This window comes from Macaca nemestrina, chromosome 15, assembly GCF_043159975.1.
Source record: "Macaca nemestrina isolate mMacNem1 chromosome 15, mMacNem.hap1, whole genome shotgun sequence".
Taxonomy (NCBI): Eukaryota; Metazoa; Chordata; class Mammalia; order Primates; family Cercopithecidae; genus Macaca; species Macaca nemestrina.
The window spans coordinates 30562789-30580152 of record NC_092139.1 but is presented as its reverse complement, the minus strand read 5'-3'; the positions used below and the strand labels follow the sequence as shown (position 1 = coordinate 30580152).

The following is a 17364-nucleotide window of genomic DNA, read 5'->3' as shown; positions in this document are numbered from 1 at the left end:
AGCCTCCCAAGTAGCTGCAATTACAGGCGTGCACCATCACACTTGGCTAATTTTTTGTACTTTTAGTAGAGACAGGGGTCTCACCATGTTGGCCAGCCTGGTCTCGAACTCCTGACCTCAGGTGATCCGCCTGCTTTGGCCTCCCAAAGTGCTGGGATTACAGGTGTGGGCCACCATGCCTGGCAGGTTTAAGGCATTCTAAATCACAGGATAAGATAGGAGATCGGCACAAAATACAGGTCATAAATATCTTGCTGACAAAACAGATTGCAGTAAAGAAGCCGACCAAAACCCACCAAAGCCATCAAGGCCACGAGAGTGACCTCTGGTCATCCTCACTGCTACATTCCCACCAGAGCCATGACAGTTTACAAATGCCTTTGCAATGTTAGGAGGTTATCCTACAAGGTCTAAAAGGGAAGGGATGAATAATCCACCCCTCGTTTAGCATATAATCAAGAAATAACCGCTTTCCAACTTGGACCTGGCAGAATGGCTCCCGCAAAGAAGGGTGGCGAGAAGAAAAAGGACCGTTCTGCCATCAACGAGGTGGTGACCCGAGAATACACCATCAACATTGACAAGCGCATCCATGGAGTGGGCTTCAAGAAGCGTGCCCCTCAGGCACTCAAAGAGATTCGGAAATTTGCCATGAAGGAGATGGGAACTCCAGATGTGCACATTGATACCAGGCTCAACAAAGCTGTCTGGGCCAAAGGAATAAAGAATGTCCCATACCGGATCCATGCGTGGTTGTCCAGAAAACGTAATGAGGATGAAGATTCACCAAATAAGCTCTATACTTTGGTTACCTATGTACCTGTTACCACTTTCAAAAATCTACAGACAGTCAATGTGGATGAGAACTAATCGCTGATGGTCAAATACATCAAATAAAGTTATAAAATAGAAAAAAAAAAGAAATAACCATAAAAATGGGCAACCAGCAGCCATTGGGGCTGCTCTGCCTATGGAGTAGTCATTCTTTTATTCCTTTACTTTCCTAATAAACTTGTTTTCACTTTACGGGTTTGCCCTGAATTCTTTCTCGTGTGAGATCAAAGAACCCTCTTTAGGGGTTTGGATCGGGACCCCTTTCCTGTAACACTATGGATGTTTGTGGGTGTGTGGGATAGAGGAGTGAGACCATCTTAAGGTCAAGTGTAAGCATGTGTGAATAATTAGGACTATGTGTGGGTAAGTTAGCTGGTGAGGGTTACAAGAGTATGAGATATGGCCAAGCAAGTGTGTTAGATTGAGGGTGTATGTGTGCATGAGTGTTATGTGTTTTCCAGATGGTGCTTGTCCATGCCTGACACTTGCAAAAAATGAGAAAATGTCGAAACAAAGAACACTTTCAGAGCTTTGCAGAGATGTTTGAAGCAAATGAACCTCTGGGGACTGTGACCACGTGGGAAGATGAGGCGAGCCAGGTGGAGGGGTGTGGAGAAAGGCTTTTCTGAAGTTTCTAATCTCACTCGGGCAAGGAGCCAGGGACCCTATTAGGGTCAAGTGCCTCCTACACACAGTTGCCTCTTTAGATGACAGCTGCACATCTGGGCCTTCTTCCTCCTCATCCCAATCATTATTAGTGGTTAATTTGTTCATTCATACAACAAACATTTACTCAGTACCGACTTTTAAGTGAAGTTTAGCCTAAACCTGCCTCCTTACATATTTTGAAGTTCAGCCTAAAGGTTACTCTGTACATTGTGAACTATAACCTAAATGGAATTGTAAACAGACTGTAGCCTACTCTTGTGCCAACCACCGAGTTTTGGCCAATCAGATGTGGCCAGCCATTCAAACCATGTTGAAATAAGGCAAAAACGCCAAGCTATAACCAATCTGGTTGTTTCTGTACATCACTTTCCTTTTTCTGTTCATAAATCTTCCACCACGTGGCTGTGCCATAGGCTACAGTCATAGGTTGAGGCACAGTAACACCATCTTGAATAGGGGCTGGGTAAAATAAGGCTGAGACCCTGCTGGGCTGCATTCCAGGAATTTAGGCATTCTAAGTCACAGGATGAGATAGGAGGTCAGCACAAAATACAGGTTACACAGACCTTGCTGATAAAACAGGATGCAGTAAAGAAACCAGCCAAAACCTACCAAAACCAATATGATGATGAAAATGACCTCTGGTCACCCTCACTGCTCATTATATCCTAATTATAATGCATTAGTATGCTAAGAAACACTCTCGCCAGTGCCATGACAGTTTACAGATGCATGGCAACAGCTGGAAGTTACCCTAGAAGGGAAGGAAGCTTCACTTCCAGGAATTGCCCAACCCTTTCCCAGGAAACTCATGAATAATCCACCCTTTGTTTAGCATATGGTCAAGAAATAATGAGAAGTATAATCAGTTGAGCAGCCCATGCTGCTGCTCTGCCTATGGAGTAGCCACTCTTTTATTCCTTTACTTTCTTTTTTTTTTTTTTTTTTGAGACAGAGTCTCACTCTGTCACCCAGGCTGGAGTGCAGTGGCGTGATCTCGGCTCACTGCAACCTCCGCCTCCCAGGTTCAAGCAATTCTCCTGCCTCAACCTCCCGAGTAACTGGGATTACAGGTGCCCGCCACCACACCCGGCTAATTTTTTGTATTTTTAGTAGAGATAGGCTTTCCCTGTGTTAGCCAGGATGGTCTCGATCTTCTGACCTCTTGATCCGCCTGCCTCAGCCTCCCAAAGTGCTGGGATTACAGGTGTGAGCCACCACGCCCGGCCCTATTCCTTTACTTTCTTAATAAATTTGTTTTCACTTTACGGACTTGCCCTGAATTCTTTCTTGCGTGAGGTCCAAGAACCCTCCCTTGGAGTCTAGATCAGGACCCCTTCCCAGTGACAGCTGCATGGGAGTCTCTGAGCCTACACTGGCTTGGGAGGCTGCCCATTCTTCGCTCAATTAAACTCTTTTACATTTAATTCAGCTAGTTTTTCTTAGCTGGGCCAGGCACTGTGCTACAGCAGTGAGTGAAGCCCTGTCCTTGAGAAGCTAATGTCCTAGAGGGGGGAGATATATATATATATAGACATTACATAGTTATGCTACACATATATAAACATTACATAGTTATACTACATATGTATAAACATTACATATATAATAAATATGTATAAAAACATATCTACACATACATAAAGATATACATATTTGTGTATATTCATACACAAATATGGTGGAACTCAGTGGCTCATGCCTGTAATCCCAGCACTTTGGAAGGCCAAGGTGGGAGGATCGCTTGAGGCCAGGGGTTCAAAACCAGCCTGGGAACACAGCAAGATTTGTCTCTACAAAAAATTGTAAAAACTAGCCAGGCATGGTGGTGCACGCCTGTACTTCTACCTACTTGGAAGGCTGATGTGGGAGGATAGCTTGAGCCCAGGAGTTCAAGGTTACAGTGAGCTACCATTGTGCTACTGCACTCCAGCCTGGGTGACAGAGTGAAACATTGTCTCTAAAAAAACAAAAAACTAAATATATAATGAACCATGTAATGTCAAGTGGCAGTGAGTGCTATGAAGAAAACTAAAAGAGATGGGAGTGACCAGGAGGTGGGAGACACTGTGGGGAAGGGTGTTGGGAGGCCTCTCTGCAGGGCAGAGAACTGAGAGTCAAAGTAAGTGTTTGGAGAAAGACATTTTATGCAAAGGAAACAGCAAGGACAAAGACTTTTAGGTGAGAATGTGTCTGGCACATTCCAGGAGTAGCAAGGAGGTTGCTGAACCAGCAGTGAAGGGAGCTGAGGGAAGAGGGCAGGAAATTAGGTCATGAAGCTGCCAGGGGACAGAGGTCTGTGAGCTCATGCAGGGAGGATGACGCCCCTTCCTTTCCTTTTCCTTCTTCACACCAGGATCCCCATATGTCAATGAGAAAAAGACAAATCCCATTAAAAGAAGAAAGGAAGAAAGACTGGGCAGATGACTTGAACAGTCTTTTCACGAACTAGGATCTCTAGGGGGCAGGATTATTCTCTGTTTCTTACAATCAATTCGATCTTGCTTGACACATTCTTCCTCTTCACATCAAAACCTCTGCTCTTGTGACAGGGCGAGAGACCCTCACTCTACAATAAAAGTAAAACATTAGCCAGGTGTGGTGGCAGGCGCCTATAGTGCCAGCTACTCCAAAGGAGGTGCAAGGATTGCTTGAGCCTAGGAGGTAGAGCCTGCAGTGAGCCCTGATGGTGCCACTGCACTCCAGTATGGGAGACAGAGTGAGACCCTGTCTCAAAAAAACCCACGAAAAAAAAAAAAGAAGAAGAAGAAAAGCAGTTTTATTTTTTGGTTTTTTTTTGTTTTTGTTTTTTTTTGAGACAGAATCTTGCTCTGTCACCCAGGTTGGAGTTCAGTGGTGCGATCAGGGCTCACTGCAACCTCCACCTCCCGGATTCAAGCAATTCCCTTGCCTTGGCCTCCCAAGTAGCTGGGACTACAGGTGCCACCATGACTGGCTAATTTTTGTATTTTTAGTAGAGACAGGGTTTCACCATGTTGGCCAGGCTGGTCTTGAACTCCTGACCTCAAATGATGCACCTGCCTTGGCCTCCCAAAGTGCTGGGATTACAGGCATGAGCCACTGTACCCGCCCAGTTTTTTTTTTTCTTCCCCTGCTCCAGTCAAGAGAGACAAAAGCAGTTCCTGCCATCCTCCCGCTCTCTGTTTGCTGAGGACTTCAGCCCCTGCCCCAAACTCTTCCTTTCCTCCCAAGCCTGCCATCTCCTCTGAAGATTTCACATCCCAGGAGGTTGACCCATCATACACTTTGGCCTTGGCCTCCGCTTTGTCTCTGCCACCCACTGCAATGGCCATACCTTGGACCATATCATACTGCTGGCTCTAGTCAGAATTTTGGCTACAAATAACATAAACCCAACTCAAACTGGGTTTAACAACAGAGAGGATGCTATTATCCCATGTAATAAGAATCTGGAGGCTAGGTGGCTCAAGGTGTATTAATTCAGTGGCAGCTCTGTGGACTTCATCAAGGTCCCAGGTTCTTGCTGTCATTCTATTCTCCTGCCCTCAGGTACTGACTGTATCATCAAACTGGCTCCCCACATGTTCACAAGATGGCTACTCCAGACGCAAATATCACCCCTTTATAAAAATGGCCAGAGGCAGAAGATGGGAAAACTTTTCCAGATACGCTCTCCTTCTCCTCCTACTCCCACCACTGGTCAATAAACTTCCCTAGTGACCAGAATTGCATCGCCTAACCTTGCCTAAACTAAATGTTGTGTCAACAAATATTAGATTCAGCTGCATAAAACAGAAAGGAAAAAATAAAAGTGTATCCAAAAAGAAACGGCGCTGGGTGCAATGGTTCATGCCTGTAATCCCAGCATTTTGGGAGGCCGAGGCAGGTGGATCACCTGAGGTTAGGAGTTCGAGACCAGCCTAGCCAACATGGCGAAACCCCGTCTCTACTAAAAATACAAAAATTAGCCAGGCATGGTGGCGCGTGCCTGTAATCCCAGCTACTAGGGGGCTGAGGCAGGAGGATCACTTGAACTTGGAGGCAGAGGTTGCAGTGAGCCGAGACGGTGCCACTGCACTCCAGCCTGGGCAACAGAGCAAGACTCCATCTCAAAAAAAAAAAAAAAAGAAACATTTGTCATGGACAAAGCAGTTGGAAGTTGGCCTGCGGATAGGCTGTCCAGGACTGGTATGGCAGCTTCATGGTTTCATCAAAAATCCAGAAGCTTAGGCCAGGCATGGTGGCTCACACCTGTAATCAAGCACTTTGGGATGCAGAGGCCAGAGGATCACAGAGCCCAGGAGTTCAGGACCAGCCTGGGCAATGTGGTGAAACCCTGTTTCTACAAAAAATCCCAAAACATTAGCCAGGGGCCAGGGGCCAGGGGCCAGGAGCAGTGGCTCACACCTGTAATCCCAGCACTTTGGGAGACCACGGCCAGAGGTCAGGCTTTTGAGACCAGCCTGGCCAACATGGTGAAACCTCATCTCTACTAAAAATATAAAAATTGGCTGGGTGTCACATTGCCAAGATAATCCTAAGCAAAAATAACAAAGCTGGAAGCATCATGCTACCTGACTTCAAACTATACTACAAGGCTACAAACTATACCAAAACAGCATGGTACTGCTACCAAAACAGATATATAGACCAATGAAACAGTACAGAGGCCTCAGAAATAACACCACACATCTACAACCATCTGATCTTTGACAAACCTGACAAAAACAAGAAACAGGAAAAGGATTCCCTATTTAATAAATGGTGCTGGGAAAACTGGCTAACCATATGTAGAAAGCTGAAACTGGATCCCTAACTTACACCTTATACAACAATTAATTCAAGATGGATTAAAGACTTCAATGTTAGACCTAAAACCATAAGAACCCTAGAAGAAAACCTAGGCAATACCATTCAGGACATAGGCATGGGCAAGGACTTCATGACTAAAACACCAAAAACAATGGCAACAAAAGCCAAAATAGACAAATGGGATCTAATTGAACTAAAGAGCTTCTGCATGGCAAAAGAAACTACCATCAGAGTGAACAGGCAACCTACAGAATAGGATAAAATTTTTGCAATCTACCCATCTGACAAAGGGCTAATATCCAGAATCTACAAAGAACTCAAACAAATGTACCAGAAAAAAAAAAAAAAAACCATCAAAAAGTGGGCAAAGGATATGAACAGACACTTCTCAAAAGCAGACACTCATACAGCCAACAGACACATGAAAAAATGCTCATCGTCACTAGTCATCAGAGAAATGCCAATCAAAATCACAATGAGATACCATCTCATGACAGTTAGAATGACAATCATTAAAAAGTTAGGAAACAACAGATGCTGGAGAGGGTGTGGAGAAATAGGAACACTTTTACACTGTTGGTGGGAGTGTAAATTAGTTCAACCATTGTGGAAGACAGTGTGGCGATTCCTCAAGGATCTAGAACTAGAATTACCATTTGACCCAGTAATCCCATTATTGGGTATATACCCAAAGGATTATAAATCATGCTACTATAAAGACACGTGCATATGTATGTTTGTTGCGGCACTATTCACAATAGCAAAGACTTGGAACCAACCCAAATGTCCATCAATGATAGGCAGGATTAAGAAAATGTGGCACATATACACCATGGAATACTATGCAGCCATAAAAAAAGATGAGTTCATGTCCTTTGCAGGGACATGGATGAAGCTGGAAACCATCATTCTCAGCAAACTATCACGACGACAGAAAACCATACACCGCATGTGGTCACACATCTGTGGGAATTGAACAATGAGATCACTTGGACACAGGGTGGGGAACATCACACACCAGGGCCTGTTGGGGGTTGGGGGGCTGGGGGAGGGATAGCATTAGGAGAAATACCTAATGAAAATGATGAGTTGGCCGGGCGCGGTGGCTCACGCCTGTAATCCCAGCACTTTGGGAGGCCGAGGCGGGCGGATCACAAGGTCAGGAGATAGAGACCACGGTGAAACCCCGTCTCTACTAAAAATACAAAAAATTAGCCGGGCGAGGTTGTGGGCGCCTGTAGTCCCAGCTGCTCAGGAGGCTGAGGCAGGAGAATGGCGTGAACCCGGGAGGCGGAGCTTGCAGTGAGCCGAGATCGCGCCACTGCACTCCAGCCTGGGCGACAGAGCGAGACTCCGTCTCAAAAAAAAAAAAAAAAAAAAAAAGAAAATGATGAGTTGATGGGTGCAGCAAACCAAACATGGCACACGTATACCTGTGTATCAAACCTGCACATTGTGTGCATGTACCCTAGAACTTACAGTATAATTTAAAAAAAAAATTGGCTGGGCTTGGTGGCATGTACCTGTGATCCTAGCTACTCAGGAGGCTGAGATGGGAGAATCGCTTGAACCCAGGAGGCAGAGGCTGCAGTGAAGCTAAGATCGTACCACTGCCCTCCAGCCTGGGTGACAGAGCAAGATTCCGTCTCAAAAAAAAAAAAGCCAGGAGTGGTGGCTCACGCCTGTAATCCCAGCACTTTGGGAGGCCGAGGTGGGTGGATCATGAGGTCAGGAGATCGAGACCATCCTGGTTAACACGGTGAAACCCCATCTCTACTAAAAATACAAAAAAGTAGCCGGGCGTGGTGGTGGGCGCCTATAATCCCAGCTAGTTAGGAGGCTGATAATCCCAGCTAGTCGGGAGGCTAAGGGAGGAGAATGGCATGAACCTGGGAGGCGGAGCTTGCAGTAAGCCAAGATCATACCACTGCACTCCAGCCTGGGCGACAGTGCAAGACTCTGTCTCAAAAAAAAAAAAAATTGATTTTTTTTTAATAGTAAAATAACTAGGCCGGGCGCGGTGGCTCAAGCCCGTAATCCCAGCACTTTGGGAGGCCGAGACGGGCGGATCATGAGGTCAGGAGATCGAGACCATCCTGGCTGACACGGTGAAACCCCGTCTCTACTAAAAAAAATACAAAAACTTAGCCGGGCGAGGTGGCGGGCGCCTGTAGTCCCAGCTACTCGGGAGACCGAGGCAGGAGAATGGCGTAAACCCGGGAGGCGGAGCTTGCAGTGAGCTGAGATCCGGCCAGTGCACTCCAGCCTGGGCGACAGAGCGAGACTCCGTCTCAAAAAAAAAAAAAAAAAAAAAAAAAAATAGTAAAATAACTAAACTTGTGCAATGGTAGCATGGAAATTATCTGAGGTGTATTGTATGATTGTACTTTAGCCAGGGTGGACATAGCTTAAATTATAAAAACTAAAGATGAAAGTATAAGGAAGTATAAGTATAAATTATGCAGGTATAAATTCATGCTGCCTACTTCTAAGAGAACTTTTTTTTTTTTTTTTTTTTTTGAGACGGAGTCTCGCTCTGTTGCCCAGGCTGGAGTGCAGTGGCCGGATCTCAGCTCACTGCAAGCTCCGCCTCCTGGGTTTACGCCATTCTCCTGCCTCAGCCTCCTGAGAACTTTCATTCATCATAACCATATAACATTATAACGCCACTGATTCATAAGGGGTTTACATTAATTCTATGCGGGAGAACACTAGAATTATTAGTGTTCATTTTCATCTAAGATCTTTATCCTCTAACATTCTTGGTCCTATTGAAACATTGCAGTATGCAAAAATACTGCAATGCTAAACCCAAGAGAAAAGCCATTATCATGTGTATGTGGTCATCATGATCAGTGTGGTACAATTTTTAAAAATAAACTATCATGTCCTTCATGAAAAAAAAAATTACCTGGGCACGGGGGCACATGCCTATAGTCCCAGCCACTTGGGAGGCTGAGATGGGAGGATCACCTGAGACCAGGGAAGTCGAGGCTGCAGTGAGCGACGATGGTGCCACTGCACTCCAGCCCAGGAGCTGCTCATGTTATTTTACTGGCTTAATAGTGTTTTTTGTTTTTTTTTTTTTTTTGAGGCGGAGTCTCGCTCTGTCGCCCAGGCTGGAGTGCAGTGGCCAGATCTCAGCTCACTGCAAGCTCCGCCTCCTGGGTTCACGCCATTCTCCTGCCTCGGTCTCCCGAGTAGCTGGGACTACAGGCGCCCGCCACCTCGCCCGGCTAGTTTTTTTTGTATTTTTTAGTAGAGACGGGGTTTCACTGTGTTAGCCAGGATGGTCTCAATCTCCTGACCTCGTGATCCGCCCGTCTCGGCCTCCCAAAGTGCTGGGATTACAGGCTTGAGCCACCGCGCCCGGCTATTTTACTGGCTTAACAGTGTTACGGCCAGTGTTTCTGTGATTCTCTTGGCCTTTTCCTAGTGTTTGTGGTCTCAAGGAATGTATTCTTCCATGAGTAACATGTGATCAGCCTCTCCGAGTAAGGTGCCAAGAGTGTTCCCGTTTAATATCTCATAATGAAATCAGAACTGTTTACTGGCATCATTTATTAAGCACTGTTTATTAAGCACTTTCTGAATGCCAGGCACCTTAACAACACTCCCTCTAATTCTCACAATTCCCTACGAAGTTGAGATTATTATCCTTATTTGAAAGACAAGAAGGTGAGAATCTGGAGATTGAAATTTTAAATCTAAAAAGAGAGAGATAGGGCCAAGCACAATGGCTCAGGCCTGTAATCCCAGCACATTTTGGAAGGCTGAGGAGGGAGGATAGCTTGAGCCCAGGAGTTCAAGACTAGTTTCACAGGGAGACCCCATCTCTACAAAAAATTTAAAAATTAGTGGAGCGTGGTGGTCACACACCTGTGGTCTCAGCTACTTGGGACGTTTGAGCTTGGGGGTTCAGGACTGCAGTGATCTATGATCCTACCACTGTACTATACTCCAGTCTGGGTGACAGATAAAAACCCTGTCTCAAAAAAAAAAAAAAAAAAAAAAAAAGGAAAAATGCTATGAGCACAGACTGTGAAGCAGAAAGGTGGAAATGCAACATGTGAAGCACAGAGGATGGAGGATGGAGGCTGGTACCACATAGGCTCTTGGTTGTATTTTCTTTTCTTTTTTTTTTTTTGTTGTTGTTGTTGTTGTGACAGAGTCTCGCTCTGTCACCCAGGCAGAAGTGCAGTGGCGTGATCTCTGCTCACTGCAACCTCCGCCTCCTGTGCCCGAAGGTGAAAGATAAAAAGATTGTTATTTATAACAACCCCTTTTCAAACACACTTGAGTTTATGTTAATGAGAAGATTTGGGGAAAGTTCCAAGATAACCACAGGGCTGGGGGGCTGGCTTCCAGAGGATCCAACCATTTGGTCAGAGGGTTGGAAGTTTCAGCCCCATCCCCAACCTCCAGGGAGGGGCTCAAAGTGAAGTTAATCACCAATGGCCAGTGATTTATCAATCATGCCTACATAATGATGCTTTTTTTCTTTATTTCTTTTTTTTTTTTGAGACGGAGTCTTGCTGTGTTGTCCAGGCTGGAGTGCAGTGGCATGATCTTTGCTCACTACAACCTCCACCTCCTGGGTTCAAGAGATTCTCCTGCCTCTGCCTCCCAAGTAGCTGGGACTACAGGCACGTGCCACCCTGCCTGGCTAATTTTTGCATTTCTAGTAGAGACAGGGTTTCACTATGTTGGCCAGGCTGGTCTCGAACTCCTGACCTCGTGATCCACCCCCGTCCCCGCAACCTCCCAAAGTGCTGGGTTTACAGGCGTGAGCCACTACATCCAGCCTCCTTAAGTGTATCTTCATAATATACATACTAAGGAATACTGTGCAGATGTTATAAAGAACTAGTAATTCGACTGGGCACAGTATCTCACATCTGTAATCCTAGCACTTTGGGAGACTGATGCGGGTGGATCACCTGAGGTCAAGAGTTCAGGACCAGCCTGGTCAACTTGGTGAAACTCCATCTCTACTAAAAATACAACAATTAGCCAGGCGTGGTGACATGCGCCTGTAATCTCAACTACTTAAAAGGCTGAGGCAGGAGAATTGCTTGAATCCAGAGGGCAGAGGTTGCAGTGAGCTGAGATTGCGCCACTTCACTCCAGCCTGGGCGAAAGAGCGAAACTCCATCTAAACAAACAAACAAACAAACAAAAAGTAGTAACTCTATATGCATCTACATAGAAAAGAAACCTCAGCCAGGCACAGTGGCTCACATATATGTAATCCCAGCCCTTTGAGGGGTGGAAGTAAAAGGGTCACTTGAGGCCAGGAGTTTGAGACCAGTCTGCTAAAACATAACAAGACCCTGTCTCTGTTTAAAAAAAAGAAAAAAGAGAGGGAAGCCAGGCATGGTGGCTCATGCCTGTAATCCCAACACTTTGGGAGGCTGAGGTGGGAGGATTGCCTGAGCTCAGGAGTTCAAGACCAGCTTGGGGAACTCCTGGCGAAATTCCACCTCTATAGAAAAATACCAAACAAAAAAAGTAGCTGGGTGTGGTGGCACTCGCCTGTAGTAGTCCCGGCTACTGGGTAGCTAAGGCAGGAGGATCACTTGAGCCCAGGAGCTCTAGGCTGCAGCAAGCCAAGATCATGCCACTGCACTCCAGTGTAGGTGACAGAGTGAGACCCCGTCTCTTAAAATTAATTAATTAATTAATTAAATAAGAAAAAGGAGAAAGAGAGAAAAAAGAAATCTCTTAGTCATGGGGTTAAGTAGAAAAAGCCAGTTGCAGAACAACATGGTCCCCATGTAGAGCCAAATTATGTATTTCTACATGTTTATGCCACAAATCCATAAAAATAAGATTTGGAAGTGATAGTGGCAGGAGGCAGACAAACGCCTACGCAGACAGGGGCAGGTCCCAGTGAAACTTCACCTCCAAGCCAAGGACAGCTTGAAGCCTGAAAGCCAAGCTACAAGTCAAATCCACGATGAGACTGAGAACCTGTCTTCCTATTTGGTGCGCTTTCCTCTGATTGATCCCCACCCTTCACCTAGTTTACATTTACTTACCCTTTCCTAATTGGTTTTTTACACTGTCCATGCCCACCTTTGAGTGATGTCTTCGCTTTAAGCTTTTTTGCATACTCACAATCAGCATGTAGTCCCCATTCTGAGTCCATAAAAAGCCCCAGACCCAGCCACAAGGAGAGAGAAACCACCCCCACCCCCGCATCCCCTCTCCCCTGTGAGCTGTTCCGTCGCTCCGTAAAATTCTCTGCCCTCATCACCCTTCAGTCCTCCACGCGACCTCATTCTTCTTGAACGCTGGACAAGAGCTCAGGGCCCACCAAGTGCGAGTACCCAGAAAGGCTGTCACACTGGCCCTCTGCCCTTCTAGGAGGGCAGCTACCCCACGTGACAGGGCCACGGGCCGACTGAGCTGCTAACACCCCGACCATCCAGGGAGCTGTGAACAGTGGAACTAAAATAGCTAAATAGCACATTAATACCCCCTCTAGGGCTTCAGGGTCGCGGCATCCTTGCCTGGGCGCCGCCATGTTCCCTTTGAGGCAATACACCTGGTGTGTCCACGGGTCCCGCATGGAGCTTGCTCCTGTGTCAGTGCTTGGAGTGGTTGGCCAGAGTCCGCACTCACCCACGTGCTCCCTTCTGTAAGGGGCTGAGTGCCGCAGGCCAAGTAGATAGGGCGTCCCTGCTGTGAGTCCAGAAAAAAAAAAAAAAGGCTGAGAAAAATCCTGCATCAGAAGGATATAAACCACATTTATGACCTGTTATCTCTGGGGCAAGGATTGGCAGAAAGGGGCTGGGTGTGGTGGCTCACACCTGTAATACTAGCACTCTGGCAGACTGAGGCAGGAGGATTGCTTGAGCTCGGGAGTTTGAGACTCCCCTGGGCAACATAGTGAGACCTCGTCTCTACAAAAAAATAAACAAAATTAGCCAGGTGTGGTGGCACACAGCTGTAGTCCCAGCTACTTGGGAGGCTTGGGAGGCTGAGATGGGAGGATTGCTTGAGCCCTGGTAAATCGAGGCTTCAGTGAGCCAAGATTGGGCTACTGCACTCCAGCGTGGGTGACAGAGCAAGACCCAGTCTTTTTTTTTTTTTTTTTTTTTTTTGAGACGGAGTCTCACGCTGTTGCCCAGGCTGGAGTGCAGTGGCGCGATCTCGGCTCACTGCAAGCTCCGCCTCCCGGGTTCCCGCCATTCTCCTGCCTCAGCCTCCTGAGTAGCTGGGACTACAGGCGCCCGCCACCGCGCCCGGCTAATTTTTTGTATTTTTAGTAGAGACGGGGTTTCACTGTGGTCTCGATCTCCTGACCTTGTGATCCGCCCGCCTCGGCCTCCCAAAGTGCTGGGATTACAGGCTTGAGCCACCGCGCCCGGCCGACCCAGTCTTAAAAAAAAAAAAAAAAAAAAAAAAAAGAATTGGCAGAAAAGCCAAAAGAGAAATGTTGCTTTTTTCCCCCTGGACTCTGGCCACTAACCAGCTATGTGATCTTGAGAAGATGGTAGCACCCTGTGCCTCAGGCTCCCCATCTGTAAAACAGGAACACACTCGTAGTTAACTTGATATATGGTTGTAAGGATTAAGTGAATTAACCTACATAAAACATGAATAGTAGTGCCTGCTACAGTTTTGGAATTAAATTTCTTTTCAGTCTTCTGTGACTTTTCATGGTACCAAATAATCTCTGTCTTGCCAGGCACGGTGGCTCACACCTGTAATCCCAGCACTTTGGGAGGCCAAGGCGGGTGGATCACCTGAGGTCAGGAGTTCAAGACCAGCCTGACCAACATGGAGAAACCCTATCTCTACTAACAATACAAAATTAGCCAGGGTGGTGGCACATGCCTGTAATCCCAGCTACTCAGGAGGCTGAGGCAGAAGAATCGCTTGAACCCAGGAGGCGGGGGTTGCGGTGAGTCGAGATCGCGCCATTGCACTCCAGCCTGGGCAAAAAGAGCAAAACTCCGTCTCAAAATAATAATAACAATCTCTGTCTTGATCAGAAGTTGGGGAGAGTCTCCCCTCACCATTCCTTCAGGGTCTTACGCTGAGGAAAAGCTGTAAAAAACAAACAAACAAACAAACAAAAAAACAATGTAAAGGTCAAAAGTAAATAAGGAAATCATGCCCTGTGCAGGGAAGCAGCCACCATACCCAGCCCACACTGAACGTGGCTATGGCTGAGCAGCGCCCCCAGCTCCAGGGTGGGCCTCCCCTCACTTGTAAGAGTTTCTGTAAAAAGATTTTTGAGTTAAAAAAAAAAAAAAGTGCAAAGGATTATATTGGAGACAGAGGGATAAGACAATGACGCTAGGATACAGACAAGCCTGTAAGTGGTGGAAAAGCCTGGGTTGGGGTGGAGGGGGCCGTCCAAGATCCGGAAACCTAGAATCTAAGAACAGAAACTAATTATCATAGTTCATCAAATTTAAGATCCATCATTGTAATACGCTCCATTATTTTATGTCCGATTATGTATTTTATTTTTATTTATTTATTTTTTTGAGACAGAGTCTTGCTCTGTCACCAGGCTAGAGTGCAGTGGTGCAACCTCAGCTCACCGCAACCTCTTCCTCCCAAGCTCAAGCGATTCTCCTGCCTCAGCCTCCAGAGTAGGTGGGACTACAGGCGTGTGCTACCATGCCCAGCTAATTTTTGTATTTTAGTAGAGACGGGGTTTCATCATGTTGGCCAGACTGGTCTCAAACTCCTGACCTCGTGATCCACCCACCTCGGCCTCCCAAAGTGTTGGGGTTACAGGCATAAGCCACCGCTTCCGGCCTGATAATGTACTTTTTAAATGCTGCAACTAGATTATGTCATTACCTGTTACATGCATTCCAGTTTCAAAGATATTAAAAGGTAAACAAATGTGCATCATAGAATCATTAAAATATGGGCCCTTAAGCACTGAAATTGGAAACAACACCCTTGCCCCAATTTTTAAACATGTCACTGAACTGTGAAATGAATAAGCATAAGGGGATTTCCCCATGATGATTACTTTGAAGTTTTATGAGGGAAAATGGTAAATGTCAAATTTTGTCCCTAAACCATATCTCATCTCTTTTGTTCCTCTGTATGGGCTGAATCAGCCTGTTGGGTGACCCAGGCCTGCCCTGGGGGAGGGAGGAAATCCACACAACTGAGTCCTTTGAGCCTCTCCCCTGCCCTGAGTTCAGCAGCAGCTGGAAAGGGGCCCAGCTTTATGGGGGAACAATGGTGCCAGCCAGCTTCGGGTGAAACAAGGCTGAACAGCCTGGCTGGCTCTGGCCTGGGTCCAGAAGAGTGCCCCTTGCACCTGAGGGATCTGCTCCCCTTCAGCAAAGGTCAGATGAAGCCAGGGAAAGTGGGGAAAGAACTCCCTGGGCTGTCTCCGTGAACAGCTCTCTGCGTAGAATCCCAGAATCACCCAGCCAGAGGACCTCAGTGTCCATGGAATCAAACTGCTCCATTGTACAGATGGGAAAACAAAGGCCCCAAAGGGGGCTGGAACTTGCCTAAGGTCCTTCAGTAAGTCAGTGGCAAAGTTGGAGCCACAATCCAGGTTCCGTTAATTCAGCAAGTCTACCATTAAGTGCAAGTCTGTGCGATCTTTTGCTGTTTTTTGTTTTTCTGTCTTTTAAAAATGCCCAAATTGACTGAGCACAGTGGCTCACGTCTATAATCCCAGCACTTTGAGAGGCCAAGGTGGGCGGATCATTTGAGGCCAGGAGTTCGAGACCAGCCTGGCCAACCTGGTGAAACACTGTCTCTACTAAAAATACAAAAATTAGCCAGCATGGTGGTACATGCCTGTAATCCCAGCTACTCGGGAGGCTGAGGCAGGAGAATTGCTTGAACCTGGGAGGTGGAGGTTGCAGTGAGCCGAGATAGCGCCACTGCACTCCAGCCTGCATGACAGAGTGAGACTCCGACTCAAAAAAAAAAAAAAAATTGCCCAAATTATGTTGCTTTTACAAAATGTCTGTCTGACACGTCAGTGTCTGACTCACCTGACCATTGGAATGAGAATTTCAGGATCTCAAGTATGAATGCCTCCAGGATAGAGGAGACCTGTGGGTTCCTGCCTGCCCCTACTCCTTCAAACTAATATTTATTGTGACATAGTAACTTCCTGGCTTCAAAGCCCACCCCTAACGCTTCCCACGTATGTGACCTTGGGCAAATTACTTATCACCATGGTAGTGGCCTCCAAGATGGCCCTCAATGATTCTGTCTTCCTATGTGACCACCAGGCTACTGCAGAAACAGGTGTGACTTCTGAGGCCAGTTCAGAAAAGACAATGCAAGGCTGGGCAAGGTGGCTCATGCCTGTAATCCTAGCACTTTGGGAGGCCGAGGTGGGAGGATCACTGGAGATTGAGATCAGCCCAGGCAACATAGCCATATAGCGAGAACTCATCTCTACTAAAAAAAAAGAAAAGAAAATTAGCACCTGTGGTCTCAACCTACACGGGAAGCTGAGGTGAGAGAATCGCCTGAGCCCAGGAAATCAAGGTTGCAGTGAGCTGAGATGACACCACTGTGTTCCAGTCTGGGCAACACAGCAAGAACCTGTCTCAAAAAATAAAAACAGCCAGGCGCAGTGGCTCATGCCTGTAATCCCAGCACTTTGGGAGGCCGAGGTGGGAAGATCATGAGGTCAGGAGTTCAAGACCACCCTGACCAACATTGTGAAACACCGTCTCTATTAAAAATACAAAAATTAGCCGGGGGTGGTGGCACGTGCCTGTAATCCCAGCTACTCAGGAGGCTGAGGCAGGAGAATTGCTTGAACCTGGGAGGCAGAGATTGCAGTGAGTCGAGACTGCGCCACTGCACTCCAGTCTGGGCAATAGAGCAAGACTCCGTCTCAAAAACAAAACAAAACAAAGACACTGCAGCTTCCATCTTGCTCTCTTGGATCACTTACTCTGAGGGACCTTAGCTGCTATGTTATAAGCACACTCAAGCAGCCCAATGCAGGGACTCACAGGGCAAGTGACTGAGACCGCTTGCCAACAGCCAACGGCTTTGCCAGCCATGTGCATGGGTCCTCTTGAAACTGTATCCTCTGACCCCATT

The 17364-nt window shown here is 46.7% G+C and overlaps 1 protein-coding gene across 1 annotated transcript; it reads left to right on the top strand.

The window, feature by feature from the left end:
* The first annotated feature begins 483 nt into the window (after positions 1-483).
* LOC105496238 (large ribosomal subunit protein eL31-like) lies at positions 484-880 on the top strand. The gene has a single exon (XM_071080909.1). It carries the CDS (start codon positions 493-495, stop codon positions 868-870), a length of 378 nt encoding a protein of 125 aa, XP_070937010.1. The 5' UTR covers positions 484-492; the 3' UTR covers positions 871-880.
* Positions 881-17364: the final 16484 nt, after the last annotated feature.